The sequence below is a fragment of the Acipenser ruthenus genome, chromosome 47, assembly GCF_902713425.1.
Source record: "Acipenser ruthenus chromosome 47, fAciRut3.2 maternal haplotype, whole genome shotgun sequence".
NCBI classification, from domain to species: domain Eukaryota; kingdom Metazoa; phylum Chordata; class Actinopteri; order Acipenseriformes; family Acipenseridae; genus Acipenser; species Acipenser ruthenus.
Window position 1 is genome coordinate 3,385,361 of NC_081235.1, and position 16,959 is coordinate 3,402,319.

The 16,959-nt window shown below is 41.9% G+C and overlaps 1 protein-coding gene across 3 annotated transcripts in view; it reads left to right on the plus strand.

Annotated features, from left to right (window-relative positions):
* The window catches only part of LOC131721041 (AT-rich interactive domain-containing protein 3A-like), a 46,823-nt gene that overhangs the window by 11,278 nt on the left and 18,586 nt on the right, over window positions 1–16,959 (plus strand). For all 3 annotated transcript variants that reach the window (XM_059014024.1, XM_059014026.1, XM_059014025.1), the window contains 2 exons: window positions 111–855; window positions 2,898–3,174. In XM_059014024.1, the coding sequence (XP_058870007.1) occupies window positions 494–855; window positions 2,898–3,174 (639 nt within the window). In that variant the 5' untranslated portion in view covers window positions 111–493. The remainder of the gene's footprint in view (window positions 1–110; window positions 856–2,897; window positions 3,175–16,959) is intronic.

The following is a 16,959-nucleotide window of genomic DNA, read 5'->3' on the forward strand; positions in this document are numbered from 1 at the left end:
TTGTCTACATATATAAAGTCACTGTAGTATACAGAAAAAAATATTGATATTATCAGAGGAATCGATTATTGTCTCAGTCATACCCTCAACCTGTTCTGTGTCATTTGCAGGAGCTGAGTGAGCCTCACTGGGAGTCTGAACAAGTCCACTTCCCACCATTAGACAGACGAGTGCAGAGTGGAGACATATGGAACTGGACAGATAAAGCACGGACCAGGCTACAACTTCAAAGGGATACACTGAATAATCCCTTTTAAAAGATTGCAACGATTTTACAAGTGCAAAAGTACTTTGAGAACGTAACAGAACTTCAATGAAGCTCAGAACTGCTTTCCAACAAGACTAGTTCTGGTGCAGCTTTGCAGAAAAAGCCATTCTGAGGATTGTATTCCTGGGAGGGCATTGCACAGGGAGATTGTGCCACTGTATCCCCATCCTGTGATTCTGCTTTTGTAGCCAACACTCGCGTGAAGAAACGGAACCACACGTGAGGATGAAACTTCAAGCAGTCATGGAGAATCTGCAGAGGCAGCAGAGAGCCAAACTCCAACTGCAACTCGAGCAACAGCAGCAGCTAGCCAGCCAATCACAGGCACAGCTGTCCTCGTCTGCCAATCCCGGCACGGGGAGAGAGGAGCCTGCAAGGGGCAGACCTGGTGGGAGCCCCGCCCCTGAGGAGGGCTCAGGAGAGCAGTCTCACACCCAGATGGCAGCTTTGGCAGCCATGCGGGCGGCAGCAGCAGGGCTACAGAGACCCCCTGACAGCCCCCTGATGGAGGACAGCAGCGAGGATGAGGAGGAGGGAGGGGATGAGCAGTACAAAGATATGATGGGCTCGGAGGAAGAAGAGCACATGTGAGTCTTGAGACCAATTTTGAAGCTACTAACATAAAAGTAGCAAGAAACAACTCCAAAGACTCCAACAGACCCCAATTAGCCTTATTCCTGGACTACCTTACCTAACATTAGGTCGACTAAGATTGGTGCTAATCATGGTCTAGGAAACTAGCCGTTGGACTTGATTCTTGCTAATTTTGTAATGTTCGTAAAAACAAACGGGGTGGGGAAACTCACTTCAGAACAGAAGGTAGAGTACAGAGAGTTGTAAATGCATGGAATATTCTAACAGGTGAAGCAAGTGATCTATTATTCAAGCTTTTAGTGTCGCCTGTGCTTTACCTGTCCCCACAATAACCCTTTCAATGCGATTTGCTTTGATATTTACTATTCCCATGTCGTGTATAATTCAATCCAGTGTGGAATGAGATAGTGGTGCAGTCGGCAACCTCGTTTCTTGTTCGATTATCGTATAGGCGTTTATCAACGATAATCGATGCATTGACGTTTTATTTTTCAAAATAAAGAACAAACATTCTTTTTTTTAAACAGAAGATCCAATGACTAAAAACTAGACATAACAGTTCAACAAAAGGCACAACTCACATTCAAATTAGAACATTTCTGATTATATAAAAAGAAATACATCTGTAAATGCGTGCGTCCGCGTTAGATGTACCTTTAACATTATTGTAATAATAATAAAAAATACTATATTTTAACAGAAGTCATTTCGATCTTAACATTTTATGCTCAAAGCAAAACATTTGAATTAATCTCACAAATCCTGACTAATTTAACTACTGTACTAAATTCAGCTTTTTTTTTTATATAATATTGCCATATAATCCAAACACAACATACTTTGAAGCAAAAGGAGGTAATCGATAGATTTAATATTGGCATTCTTTTGAAATGATTACGCATAACATAAAAGGATGCTGTGTTCTTGTCACTTTTTAATGCAGAAAAATGCAGTGAAGCAACTCCCCTCATTTTACATGGTGTATATACAACGCAAATGTAGAGGCCAAAGTGCGTATCCTAGCAACGCACTGACGTTGTTTATCTACCGTAATAGCACTAAAAGAAGCGCATTCTCATACACTCTAGGTTTTAATGCAAACCGACAACAGGAGACTTCAAACTGGGTTCTAATTCGATGCATCGGTTAATTGTTGCACCACTATAATGAGATTGAATCTCTAGCCCAGCTGTGCACATTGTAAGGTAATTCAGAGTTTCACAATCTGCAGACATGACAGGCAGTGGCTTCAGTATAGTTGTGTGTTGACGCGACACAGATTTTGGAAAACTACGCTCCGTATTTCAGTATGTTTCATTCGTCATTTGTTGCTGGATTCAAGAGCTTTGACAACGCCAACACGCAAGCCAACTTGAACATTGCGTTGCGGCTTGCGAGATCTGATCCACAAACTCTCTCACAATTTGATCTTAAAGCCGGTTAAGAGGCAGATGGCTTGATCCAGTTTTGCAGACCTGTTGAGTCTCCCTCCTTCAGTCCCTAACTCCTTGCTCAGTTGTGGGTTGATGGGCCGGTGTCAGAATAACGTATTGCAATGAAGTCAGTGACCTGGGTCATCCCTAGGATGCAGCCCCTGCTGTGGGAACAAGATCTGGCTTGAGGTTTGCCCAGGGGGGCTCTGTCCTTCAGCTGCTCATCCTGGTCCTTTAGTAAGGAGGGAGGCACCATCCACTTGTAGAGCTGAGGGACTGGGAGGGGTACAGTGTCGTCCAGTAGTGAGAGCTGAGTGACTGGGAGAGAGGCAGTGTGGTCCAGTGGTGAGAGCTGAGGGACTGGGTGAGAGGCAGTGTGGTCCAGTGGTGAGAGCTGAGGGACTGGGAGGGAGCCAGTGCGGCCTAGTGGTTAGAGTGGAGTGACTGGGAGGGAGGCAGTGTGGTATGGTGGTTAGAGCTGAGGGACTGGGAGGTAGGCAGTGTGGTATAGCAGTTAGCAGACCCATTTTGATGCCTTTAGTCTTTCTGGAAATGCTATCAAAAAAGATGTGGCATAATTTAACATACTATATTTTTTGTAGAAAGAAGAAGTGGGATGAGGAAGACTTTGAAGAGGAGATGGAAGAAGACTATGATGATGAGCTTGGGGAGGAAGGGGTGGGGGTCGTGGGAGGGGCCTCTATACCAGGAAAGGAGGCCCCACTGCACCGCCAGCTCCACAGTCACCCCCAGCTGCTGAAGGCAAAGGGGGCTGGGGGGCAGGAGCTCCGAATTCAGAGTTTACCCTCCCAGGGGTCCCTGAGTCAGACGCCAGGGCAGGACCATGGGGACTGGACCTACGAAGAGCAGTTCAAACAGGTACCCACCTTCATCACCTGAGTTTCAAAGGTTTAGCAGCACAGGGGGTTGTTGAGAGACCTCCGGCTACTATAGATGACACATGGCTGTTGCTTGGAGCGCAGGGCTGAATAGTAATCTCACCTTGTGGAAGGAGTGTGATCTGTTCTTGAAAAAAATCACGTGACGCCGTCCAAATTGAGATCTCCCAGGCAAATGGGACATGTGATTAAAGCAGAGAATAGCAACTTGTGTGTCTAGTGTTTAGAGGTGAGGATCTGGGAGGGAGGCAGTGTGGCTAGTGTTTAGAGGTGAGGATCTGGGAGGGAGGCAGTGTGGCTAGTGTTTAGAGGTGAGGATCTGGGAGGGAGGCAGTGTGGCTAGTGTTTAGAGATGAGGATCTGGGAGGGAGGCAGTGTGTCTAGTGTTTAGAGGTGAGGATCTGGGAGGGAGGCAGTGTGTCTAGTGTTTAGAGATGAGGATCTGGGAGGGAGGCAGTGTGTAGTGTTTAGAGATGAGGATCTGGGAGGGAGGCAGTGTGTCTAGTGTTTAGAGGTGAGGATCTGGGAGGGAGGCAGTGTGTAGTGTTTGGAGGTGAGGATCTGGGAGGGAGGCAGAGTGTCTAGTGTTTAGAGGTGAGGATCTGGGAGGGAGGCAGTGTATAGTGTTTAGAGATGAGGATCTGGGAGGGAGGCAGTGTGTAGTGTTTAGAGATGAGGATCTGGGAGGGAGGCAGTGTATAGTGTTTAGAGATGAGGATCTGGGAGGGAGGCAGTGTGTAGTGTTTAGAGGTGAGGATCTGGGAGGGAGGCAGAGTGTCTAGTGTTTAGAGGTGAGGATCTGGGAGGGAGGCAGTGTGTAGTGTTTGGAGGTGAGGATCTGGGAGGGAGGCAGTGTGTCTAGTGTTTAGAGATGAGGATCTGGGAGGGAGGCAGTGTGTAGTGTTTGGAGGTGAGGATCTGGGAGGGAGGCAGAGTGTCTAGTGTTTGGAGGTGAGGATCTGGGAGGGAGGCAGAGGGACCTAGTGGTTAGAGCTGGGGGACTGGGAGGCAGTGTTGTGTGTTTTTTTTTTTTTTTTTTTTTTTTTTTTAACTGCAAATGAGATGGCTTTTCAATAGAACAGGGAGGGGGGTGGGAGAAATACCTTGTCTGGAGGCTGATCCTAATGCTGATACGTCTCGGCTATTGTTGGATGAAGCCTGGTGGTTTTATTTTGTGTTGGGTCTCATGAACAAAAAACAAAGAAACAAGAATAGTGAGGAATGTTCCCGAGGCAGCTTGAATACCTGCTGGCTACTCGAGACTCCTATCAGCATGGTCGAGTCACTTACAATAACAGCATTGCTCTCTGAAATCACACTGGCAGGAATGGGATCTCTGGATCTGTAGGTGTCGAATGCACTGCAAGCGAATCACTTTACTGCATAGAAATGTGCACAGAAAAAACACTGTGGGATGGTTCATTTCAACTCCTTGTTCATTTAACTAAGTTGGAAAGTGGGATGTTTCCTTTTTTTTTAACTTGCTCTTTTCAATAGTTTTTTCCCACGTGTTTTTGTTTTTATTCACGTTCCAATCTCTGATTTTTAAATTCATTTTGAATTACAAGACTAACAGCCTAATGTATTGATCTTGGCTCCTCCAGCATGGCTGACTTCCCACTCAGAAAGTTGCCTTGTCTTTCTAAAGGGGAGGGACACACCCAAACTGTGCACTGCAAAACCAACACAAACAGCCAGATATTTATACAGCGCTGGGTGAAATAAAAAAACACAAGGCAATTCAGTTAGAGACATAACCTGCTAAACCAGAGAAGTCTGCATTAAACATCCTCACTGCCCTCCGGCCCAGGCACAGCTATGCTTTGATCCTCAATTCAGGGGGCTGGTTTTGTGCTTTGAATGCAAACAGAAGGGCCGATAGAACCCAGCTGGGTAGAAAAGAAGAGCCTCTTTAAAAATTCATCACAGCTTCTGTTATCTGGTGTATTAATGGAAGCCTGCATTAAAGATTTAACAGTGCAGGCAAGGGAGAGAACATGTGGGGGCTAGCTATTGCAATATTAATCTATTGAAACCAAGCCTGCTTATACATTTAAAAGCACAGAATCAAGTCTTTTTTTAAATAGACACATTTTTCTGTTGAGGGTTTGATCTATAAATCTGTGCACTCTATTTTTAGATTTTTTAAACAAGTTAACAATTTTAAAAACATTTATATACATCAAAAATATTTTGATATTTGTGTTGCACTTTAGTTTCAAATTCATATTTTTTGGTGTAAAACTACACAGCTTATTTTCTCTTTTTTTTCTATAACTTAGATTTTGAATCTTAAATTGTAAGATGGAAAATAAGGAAGTTAGTCAAGTTGAATTTGTTATGCTTCTAATGCATTTATAAAAGAACGTTGTACTTAATACAGTACAGCTAATAATATTGCAGATTTCAATATCGATCTGAAGTTCTGATATTGTTTGTGAAATTGAAATGTTTGGTGAATTTTTCCCCATGTGTGTAGGTGTTTGTTGGAGAAGTAAAATTCCAATGGTATTTTTTGTAAAAGACCAAACAGGTAAATCCTGTGATGTGTCGCTAGGGTTGCCAACTGTCCAGTTTTTAAACCCGCTGCCCGGATTTCCAGTACACTGAAAAGCTTTTGATAGGTCCATAATTTAATGTATGCTGCCATTCAGTTATTTTCAGCAAATCCCTGTAAAGATAGATGTTGCTAGGAGCCAAACAGAGAAGGAGGCGGTGCCTGTGTTGTAATAGGGATGGCAACTGTCCAGTTTTGGACGGGACATCCAGTTTTAAGAGATTTGTACGCTGTCTGTGGGGCTGTGGGGGGGGAGGGGGGGTCCGGTTTTAAGAGATTTGTACAATTGGCAGCCCTGTGTGTAAGCGCCCTCTGACTGACTCAGTGAAGACCACGTAGCTATAAATGAAATCTTTCATTTCAGACCTACCTCTTCATCAGGTTTTAACCACCTTGAGTGGTTCTCATTGCAGTTGTTCTGTCGGCATTGCACAGATCTCAATAAACATATCTCTTTGAAAAGGTACAGTACTGTGCAAAAGTTTTAGGCAGGTGTGAAAAAATGCTGTAAAGTAAGAATGCTTTCAAAAATAGACATGTTAATAGTTTATATTTATCAATTAACAAAATGCAAAGTGAGTGAACAGAAGAAAAATCTACATCAAATCAATATTTGGTGTGACCACCCTTTGCCTTCAAAACAACATCAATTCTTCTAGGTACACTTGCACACAGTTTTTGAAGGAACTCGGCAGGTAGGTTGGCCCAAACATCTTGGAGAACTAACCACAGTTCTTCTGTGGATTTAGGCAGCCTCAGTTGCTTCTCTCTCTTCATGTAATCCCAGACAGACTCGATGATGTTGAGATCAGGGCTCTGTGGGGGCCATACCATCACTTCCAGGACTCCTTGTTCTTCTTTACGCTGAAGATAGTTCTTAATGACTTTTGCTGTATGTTTGGGGTCGTTGTCATGCTGCAGAATCAATTTGGGGCCAATCAGATGCCTCCCTGATGGTATTGCATGATGGATAAGTATCTGCCTGTACTTCTCAGCATTGAGGAGACCATTAATTCTGACCAAATCCCCAGCTCCAAACTTGCAAGGAACCTCCACCATGCTTCACTGTTGCCTGCAGACACTCATTCATGTACCGCTCTCCAGCCCTTCGGCGAATAAACTGCCTTCTGCTACAGCCAAATATTTCAAATTTTGACTCATCAGTCCAGAGCACCTGCTGCCATTTTTCTGCACCCCAGTTCCTGTGTTTTCGTGCTAGTTGAGTCGCTTGGTCTTGTTTCCACGTCGGAGGCATGGCTTTTTGGCCTCAAGTCTTCCATGAAGGCCACTTCTGACCAGACTTCTCCGGACAGTAGATGGGTGTACCAGGGTTCCACTGTTTTCTGCCAATTCTGAGCTGATGGCACTGCTGGACATCTTCCGATTGCGAAGGGAAGTAAGCATGATGTGTCTTTCATCTGCTGCAGTAAGTTTCCTTGGCGGTCCTCAACGTTGCCCGTTTCTTTGTGCTTCTTCAAAAGAGCTTGGACAGCACATCTGGAAACCCCTGTCTGCCTTGAAATTTCTGCCTGGGAGAGACCTTGCTGATGCAGTATAACTACCTTGTGTCTTGTTGCTGTGCTCAGTCTTGCCATGGTGTATGACTTTTGACAGTAAACTGTCTTCAGCAACCTCACCTTGCTAGCTGAGTTTGGCTGTTCCTCACCCAGTTTTATTCCTCCTACACAGCTGTTTCTGTTTCAGTTAATGATGCTGTTTTGAAGGCAAAGGGTGGTCACACCAAATATGGATTTGATTTAGATTTTTCTTCTGTTCACTCACTTTGCATTTAGTTAATTGATAAATATAATCTATTAACATGTCTATTTTTGAAAGCATTCTTACTTTACAGCATTTTTTCACACCTGCCTAAAACTTTTGCACAGTACTGTATTTCTCTGAACATCGCCTTAAGGTTGTAAATGTTAAATAGCAGACTAACAACTAAACTTAATAAATGTGAACTATTTTGAATTGTGTTTTGCTCTGCTAAAATGTGTTCCAGTGCTTTGAGAGGACCTGGTCTTGAAAGACACTATAAGTACAATGCTGTTGTTGTCGATGGTACTGGCTATGCATTGCTTGTATAAAAACAAGAACCTCTCACAATGATTGCAAAGCTGAAGGGGATTAAAAAAAATAAAGGACTTGCGTTTTACTAATGTACACTCTGTCTTGCGGTTGTTGTACTGGAAGTTGGCAGAGCAGCTGAAAGGAAAAAAAGATGCTTTTATTAAACACTTCCTAACAGACTCAGGAGAGAGTGAGCGAGCCAGGCAAAGGTTGAGCTTTTATTGGCAAGGCAGCTGCTTTGGAGGAGTTCCAGCAGATATTTGCGGGGTAGGTTTCTGTCCGCGAATTTCAGCCAAGAGAGAAGCTATTAATAATTGGCTGGCTCTCACACAGCGTAGCAGGGAGGAGGAATGTAAACAGAGATTACATAAGCCGCGGCTGCCATGGAGACCAGCATTTTTTTTCTTTAATTTAATCTTTAATTTACTCGACAAGCTTTATGTGAGGCACAGAATTCTCTGGGTGTGAAGAATTCCTTACAAGGAATTGCTAACGGTGGTTATTTTACTAAATGTTTTGCAAGGTTTTTTTTTTTTTTTTTTTTTTTACAAATTTAGTCGTTGCCAGTGATTTTTTAATTATTTTCTCCCCAATTTGAAATGCCCAATTATTTTTAGGCTCAGCTCACCGCTACCACCCCTGCGCTGACTCGGGAGAGGCGAAGATGAACACACGCTGTCCTCCGAAGCGTGTGCTGTCAGCCGTCCGCTTCTTTACACTCTGCAGACTCGGAGGACAACGCAGCTCTGGGCAGCTTACAGGCAAGCCCGCAAGCGCCTGGCCAGACTACAGGAGTCGCTGGTGCGCGGTGAGCCGAGGACACCCTGGCCGACCTAACCCTCCCTCCCCCCGGGTGACGCTCGGCCAATTGAGCACAGCCCCCTCGGAGCTCCCGTCCACGGTCGGCTGTGGAATAGCCTGGATTCGAACTCGCAACATCCAGGCTATAGAGCGCATCCTGCACTCTAGCGAGTGCTTTTACTGGATGCGCCACTTGGGAGCCCCCTGTTTTGCAAGGTTTTAAAATCAATTTTCTTACATTATAGCAATATTATCACTGTTCACTTTTTTTTTTCTTCTGTTGATCTTTTGGTTTTTTGCCCTAGCCCTGCACCCAGTCCAGGGCTTCAGTACTTCCCATGTTTGGGTTATTGCACCCAGTCCTCAGCTTCAGAACTTCCCATGTTTGGGTTATTAGTGAAATTATCAGGTGCCAGGAGTTTGAACAGGCAGGCTCCTGGGGAATCTGAAGACACACCTGTAGTGAATCTGTAGGCTTAGAAGCAGGAGTTGTTTATAAAGGAGGAACCATTTTATTTAACATGAAATTCCTGGCTCCCAATCATCTATATAATATTGAAAAGCAGCATTGCCTTATTCAACTTCTCATGAGGATATTATTGGCTCAGTAAATAATAATGGCTCTGTATTGAAAACAAACACTTTGGTAATCTTTGTTGTGTATTAGCACTGTTTGGCGTGCTATGTTCACATGTTCACACCCCACTGGCCATACTGGGATTTGAACTATGGGAAGCTTGGACCACTGTGGTGTCTCCACTTTTCTGCTGGTTTTGCAAAGTGGAGCTAATCTGTGTTCCCCTGTGAGACAGACAGACAGACAGACAGACAGACGTTTCATGTCCTCCTGCCCTAGTTTCAAGACTGCTAACACATTCTCGTTGGGATAAGCCCACAATGTTTTGTTTTTTTTGTTTTTTATTTAGTAGTCGACAGTTATTTTATTATTTTCTCTCAATTTAGATGCTCTGTTATATATCGTGTGAAATAGCGTTGTATGTGTGTGTTCAGTGGAGAGCGTGAGAGTCTGGGCAAGCCTCTGGAGAGTAGTGTGTTGGGAACTGGCTGCTTGTCAGAATCCCTCTTGGTTATTGGCACAGAGCCAACAGCACAGCAGGTCACTGCTCTCCCAGGTGATTGTCAGCTAATGTGATAATTGAAGCAGTTCACAAAGTGAGGTTCCTACAGCTTTCAGAGGCAGGGAGAGAGGGAGTGGGGCTGTGCAGGCCTTCTCTCTCTCTCTCTCTCTCTCTCTCTTTCAACTGAGGATGGAGGTTTTTTTAGAATTAGAATGACAAGTGTGTCCATTAAATTAGGTGCAGTAAGGGATAAACAACGCTAAGTGTTGAATCGGTAAAAATAATTCACTGTTTCGAGTGCCGTTTCTTCCCAGTTGATACTTGTTTGATAATGAGATTCAATTGATTGTTAATTTGGTAATTGGATTTGGTTTTTGCTCTTTTGTTACGCTTGGTTCAAACAGTTAAAATGTTTGTCTCATGTTGTAGGAATGTTGTCATAAGTTCCTCAGAGCTGGAATTTGAAATCCCACTTACACAGACACAAGTGTCTGTTGTAAGTGAAGATAGTAGCGAGGACTGTTTTAGATGTAGAACATGTTAATAGAATGGATGAAGACCTAAGTGTCATTGCCAGCGATTTGGTTTTTGAGAAGTACTCTGGCAAAAAGTAAGTGGGCTGTTCGCTCGCTTGAACAATGGTTCAGCGAAAGAAATGCAAAAGCAAGTGCAATGTGAAGTGCTAAACTGAAACCACAAGCCCCTTTCAAAGCCTTGCGTTTGAAATGTGTAATACTGTCATTAAGGAATTGTTGAAATGATTCTTGAGGAATGAAATGGTATTCGCTTTTCTGTTGCATTGTTCTGACTGTGGTTTTGTTTTCTGTGGATTTGCAGCAGTAACTGTGGATTTGTTTAATCAACTCTATATCTGCCACACACTCCGCTTCTCTTCAAACAGCTTGGCTGTAATTGCACCTTTAGCAGCACAACTTCTGTACAGGGCTCGGGGTATATTGGCTGAAAACGACCTTCAGTGTTGTATATTATTGGAGTAATTATTGAATATAAAAATTGAATTTAACAAGAGCTTGAGATAAAACATATTAATCCCCCAGTGGGGATGAACCCCCCCTGGAAGGGGATATAGTGGAGTTGCATTCAAGTCTGTGTGTCACACTTCACATGTATCTGCAAAACTGCTTATCCAAATGTCATGACGCTTGGTCATTCTTATTCTATACCACTCTGTACATACTGTTGTCATGGTCATCACACTGATAGCTCTAATTTGTAATATATAGCTGTGGTTTTGAATTGGCAATTCGTATCTTAAGGTTCATTATAAGGTACTATTATGTTTAGACAGGGATCTAAAAATGGTATCATGAGGAAATGATCTGATGGATTCTTTTGAATGAATTGACTGTGCATGTATAGCTTTCTCTTTCTTTTAACAGTCATGACTAATGGTCTTATCAGACATCATACTTTGTGATTCATACTGTACCGTGACCTGCATATTGGGATCTCAACCTTAGTGTATGTAGCCTATAGATAATTGACTTATCCTGGCTATGCCGAGACGGGCTCCTCTTAATGAATAGGCTTATTAAGGGGAGTTGCTGCTATAGTCCCCCCCCCCCCCACCCCCCCCTGCACACACTTCTTTCTTTGAAAAGGGGAGAGGGGAGGACAGCTGACAAGTGGAGGACAATTGGGGTTCACCGAGGTTAAGCGCTAACTTGTTCTCCCATTGATCTGTGTTCCTGGCAGCGTGCTGTGACATCATCATCATCATCATCATCATCCTCTTCATTGTGATCCTTGGGGTGGCAGCTGTTTAGAGCCAGAGGCGCTGACAATGCAGTATTGATCCAGGTTTACACGGTGCGGGTCAGCGCGTGTGGCTTTCTAGCATTGTCAGTGTTGTCGATTTAAATTTACGAATTATTGATTTGATTTATTCTGATAACTAAGTATCACTCAATGGCAAATGCATGCACCTTTTCTAAGAATATTTCACCAATATTTTTTTGTAAAAATGTCACAGACCAGTGTTAGCAATGCTCACAACCCCTGAGGTTCTGGAAAGCACGGTTTTCATTTGAGAAATAAAAGCTTTGCAAAGCTTCGACTTACACCTGCTGCAGGCGTGCGTGACTCTTCCCAGTCGAAAGCTTTGTCTGCGCAGGTCATCACTGGTATTCGAGGAAAGGGGTTAATTCACTGAAGCACAGATTCTGCCTCTTTGAAAGTTGTGATCCAGGCCTCATGATGCTAACTGACGAATATAGTGCAATATGTTGGTTCTTGTAAAACAACACTTGAGATTCCTAATATATTTAAGCGATAAATATATTAGGAAGGTGCAGTCTACACAGATTTAACAGGGATTTAAACCTGGGACAATACTACATTTACAATACTACTAACTTTTTTTAAAGCTCCTGTATTTCAATAAAAAGTTGCTCTGAATCAGAATTCAACTGAAATAGGCTGCGGAGTGGCTGCCAATGGGACCACTGTACAGCCCCATGTTATTGCAGTGTAACAGGGTTTAGTATCCAGTTAAAAGAGGGTGACAGTGTACAATATGATATAGAAACAGCGACCGCCCCATATATTCTTTATATATATTAGAGCTACTCCGATTAATACACTGAGAGCAGTGACCGGTTTAATCAACTAAAGATCTGATCGCAGATTTTTTTATTTTTATTCAATTGTGCAGTTCAATTTTTGTATATAAAATAAAATCAACCAATAGAACATCCTGCATTTTCTCCTCGGCAGTCCAATCATAAATGAGCAGAGGCGGGACATGAACTGTTGAAGGTCTTTAGTAGGGTTAACCAGTGGGAGAGTCAAAGATCTGCCCCTTGTTATACCAGTGTCCAATCATGAGTGAGCAGAGGCGGGAAATAAATATGTTAGGATAGCTAAATTTCATGCGAAATTGCTTATTATAGAGACAGTTTTGGAGAATTATATTGAACTTTTTACAAATTAAAAAAAAAAGTCAGACAACGGAGACATTGTAGTTGATTTGGTTACGAATCAATTTAAGAACTTTCTCAGAAAAAATGGAGGGGTGCACCAAAATACCTGAAGGCACCAATTCTTCAAGTAGCGGTAATTATGTGGAATTACTTTCTCTGATTTCTGACTACGACAGCATGTTAAACAATCACTTCAGTCAATAACCACAGTGTTCTCGGGTACCTGTAACAAGATTCCAGACGGCGTCATCTCTTCAGTGCCTCGGGTTCTGCTAGATTCAGAAGTACAAGGAAGCCAAGTACATAACTATGTGAACAACCGATGTTCTGTGAAAATGTGTTCCATTTACTAAACTAAAAATAATTTTAAAAAATGCTTTTAAAAAGACCAGATTTCCATTGGTTTATTTGTATTTTATTTTTTAGATTTATATAGTTTTTTTTAGAATTACTATAAGATTGACTTTCCTTTTCCGTTAGTAAACAATTAAATGTCCGTATTCCATTTTGTGTCAATGTATTTGAATGGTACGGGAACTGGCCTGTGAGCCGGGGGGGGTCAGGGTTAACAAGGGTCTGCCTGCCTCTGTGTTTGAGGAGACAGTGTGGAGAGGAGGGGCCGCCTCCTCACTGTTAACAAGGACACAGTGTTAGAAGGACATGCCCTTCTGCTTAAAAGGTGCAAGTGTTGGAGCGTTAGGCCAATCTCAGGGGAAGGAATCCACTGGAGAGACAAGATTAATCTGAGAGGCTTTCTCTACAGGATTGACCCCGGCCAGCAGATACTAGTGAGTAGTCACATGGCAACTGGCCATCATTCTCGTAAAAATAATTCAGCCTAAATAAAAGCCCCTCGTTGTTTATTTGCTGTACATAAAAATATGGGAATACATATTGAATAAGGATTACACTACACCAAGTTTAGCACCTTATTTGGTCTGTATATTTTTACACATCAGTTATACCTTCTTTCAAACATATATATATATATATATATATATATATATATATATATATATATATATATATATATATATATATATATATATAAATAATGTGAATGTGTGTGTGTGTGTGGGGGGGGGGGTTCTGTTTATATCGGACACAGACCTGAAACCCCGTCAATGATAATTCGATGCAGCTTTGTTTTTGTTTTTGCACTCATTTGAAGGAAAGCTGTCGTTTGGGCCGAATCCTTTTAATCCTGAATCCTGTCACCTGTCATGAAGCAGCTTGCAGACACGTCAGTGATCCGATACAGGCTCCTGTCTGTCGTATCAGACTCCTCCGATATGAATCTGATATGCAGCCGCAGCTGCTTAATGAGAGCAGATTCCAGCATCTCTGTGCCCAGCAGACCTCCATATATAACCTCCTCCTGCTGCTGCTGCGGAGCGGGCATTCCAGAGCCCTGCTGGAGCTGCAGAGACGGAGGGCGTACCTGCTGGGCTCCCCAGCCGTTAGCTAGCATTACAGAGTCAAATAAAGAAAATGTACTGTCGCACTGTCCTTTCTGTAAGCAGTGGGGCAGCAGTGTGGAGTAGTGGTGAGGGCTCTGGACCGGAGGGTCGTGGGTTTAATCCCAGGTGGGGGACACTGCTGCTGTACCCTTGAGCTACCTAGATTGCTCCAGTAAAAACCCAACTGTATAAATGGGTAATTGTATGTAAAAATAATGTGACAACATCTTGTAAGTCTCCCTGGATAAGGGCGTCTGCTAAGAAAGAAATAATAATAATAATAATAATGACAGCTGGCCCTAATTTAAATCGAATAGCACTCCTGTTCACATCACCCTTTTCATCTGTAACTTCAACAATGCTCAATCAGATTTAGATGGCAAAATTATGAGAAACGAAGTCAAGCAGTGTCACCATTTGTCTGTTGCCACGCTGTTGTTTTTACCATGTGCATCAAATCGTTTTTTCTGCTCTGCAAGTAAGCCCCGTCCGGAAAGAACTTCAGTCTTCAGTGTGTTTAGCATCATGAGGTGAATATTGGGGGTGTGGTGGCTCGTGGTAAGCAGTGCAATCTCATTTATAACTTATTCTTTTTGTTGCAAACTTTATTCAAGTTAACGCTGTATAATGATGTCTTTTCTGTCTGTGCATAACCAGCGTTTTGTGTGCTTGGGGCTTTCCAGTTCTTGTCATACAGATCATCATCTGTGTTTCTTGGACCTTTTGATATTGTATCAGGTACCGCTAGTAACTAATAAACCAGCGATATAGTAACAGCCTACAAGTAAGTATGTTTGATGCACATTATTACTTACGGTTTCTTCGTAGTCTTATTATCTGTTATTTTTACTATTCCTAGTAGTAAACTAGTTTTTCATGGTAGCGATGCTGTATTTCATGTTTTGAAATGTTAAACAGAAATGCAATATGAATAATGCAATAAAAATGTCAAGCAGGAAACCGCAGATTTATAAAACGCTGGTTTTATTGCAAACTCCGATACCACTCTTTAGTAAATCCACCAGTGAATGTATAGGAGTGTTTGATTTCAGTAAACTTGTCACATGCTATTGATTTGTCAGTGTTTTGCTAAATTCACTTCTGACAGGATCACATGCTACCGATGCATTTGATCCGGATCAGAAATGGCAGTGTAAACGCTCCTCTTGGTTACATCCCTAGTTAAGGCCCCTTGATCTAGGCAAGCTATGTGGTTTGCAGTGCTGTTCTTTAGATACAAACTGTAAGCACTACTGTAGCATTTTCATTTCATTAATTCTGTTTATATGTACTGCAAAGGTAAACTGCAGTCAGTTTTGCCGCGGACAAGTTCATTTCTGTGAATATCCCCAATGGGAGTTGAAACATTGTCCGTAGTACATATTTCAGTCACATTCTGAATTACAGACCACTGTCCTTTTCAAAACAAACCAAACTAAATGCTTAAGTGCAGCTCAGTTATTCAGGTTTTAAACCAGCAGCCCATTAAATAGCATTGGCACCTGACACGTCTTCCCTCAGGCAGACAGCACAGCATGGAGAAGGAGACGTGGGGGGAGGGGAGTCTGTACTAGGGGCCCAGGCTGAGCTGCAGTCCAAAGGCCGAAGCAGTGTAAGGTGTGGTCTTCTGGTGTGGAATTGTAGAGGAGGGTTACAAAGAGCATTGTAATGCTCTCAGATAAACGCACTGGGCTTGTCAGGGCGTGGTGGGCTTGAATTTGGAGTCAAATTCCATATCTTTCAGCTCCAGACTAGGGGGTGGGGGTATTTGCATTGTTCTGTATTGGTAGCCTTTTTTTCTGTGTTTTTGATCTCTTTCAACACTGCAGATCTTAATACAAGTCAAGTAGTTTACAGGAAAGAGAACTCCACTCCACACTGCAGAGCGCTCTAGCAGTATAGGAAAGAGAACTCCACACTGCAGAGCGTTTTAGTAGTATAGGAAAGCATTGAACTTTAATACAATTTACACATGAGAATCTTAACATGGTTTGAACATGCAAGCACAGCTGGCAGCCACATGATGGAGAGTCAAATCTCATGACTTGTCTATCCATCCAGCTATCTCCCTGAAGTGAAAACCACATGAAAAAGGCTTTTTATTGGCAGTTCATCCGTTTCCGATTCTTTTCATCTTTTAAACACCTCTCACCTGCAGGGGTAAACTTCGCTTTGTCTTTGTTAGGGGTAAAGTGAAGGTTATAAGCCCTAGGTGTCCATCTGTCCATATGTGTGAACCATAAGGATATGTGTGTGTGTGTGTGTCACTATGCTTGTACAGAATTTTGTATTGGTATGCTAATTCTTTGTTTTACTTCAGTGGTGCAAATATTGCACTGGAGCAAATGCTGTTTTGGTTTTAAATGGATTTGAATGAATGAATCTGCTTTGCTTTGTTTTTTAAATACTGAGAAACCCCAAGCTTGTTCTATACATTGCAATGGGATTGAAATACACATTTTTTAATTGTTAGATTGCTTTATGTGCAATTATTATGACAGCCCCACAATAGTAGGGCAGTGTGTGTGTTTATATATATATATATATATATATATATATATATATATATATATATATATATATATATATATATATATAAAATATATATATATATATATATATATATATATATATATATATAAAATATATATATATATATATATATATATATATATATATATATATATAAAATATATATATATATATATATATATAAAATATATATATATATATAATATTGTATCTTATTGTATTTTTATAGAGAGCATGGGCAGTATTTATGTAAATGCCGCTAATGAGAAATTATGGTAAGTAAATTTTTCTGTGCGAGGTCTGTTGATCAAAATGTTAAAA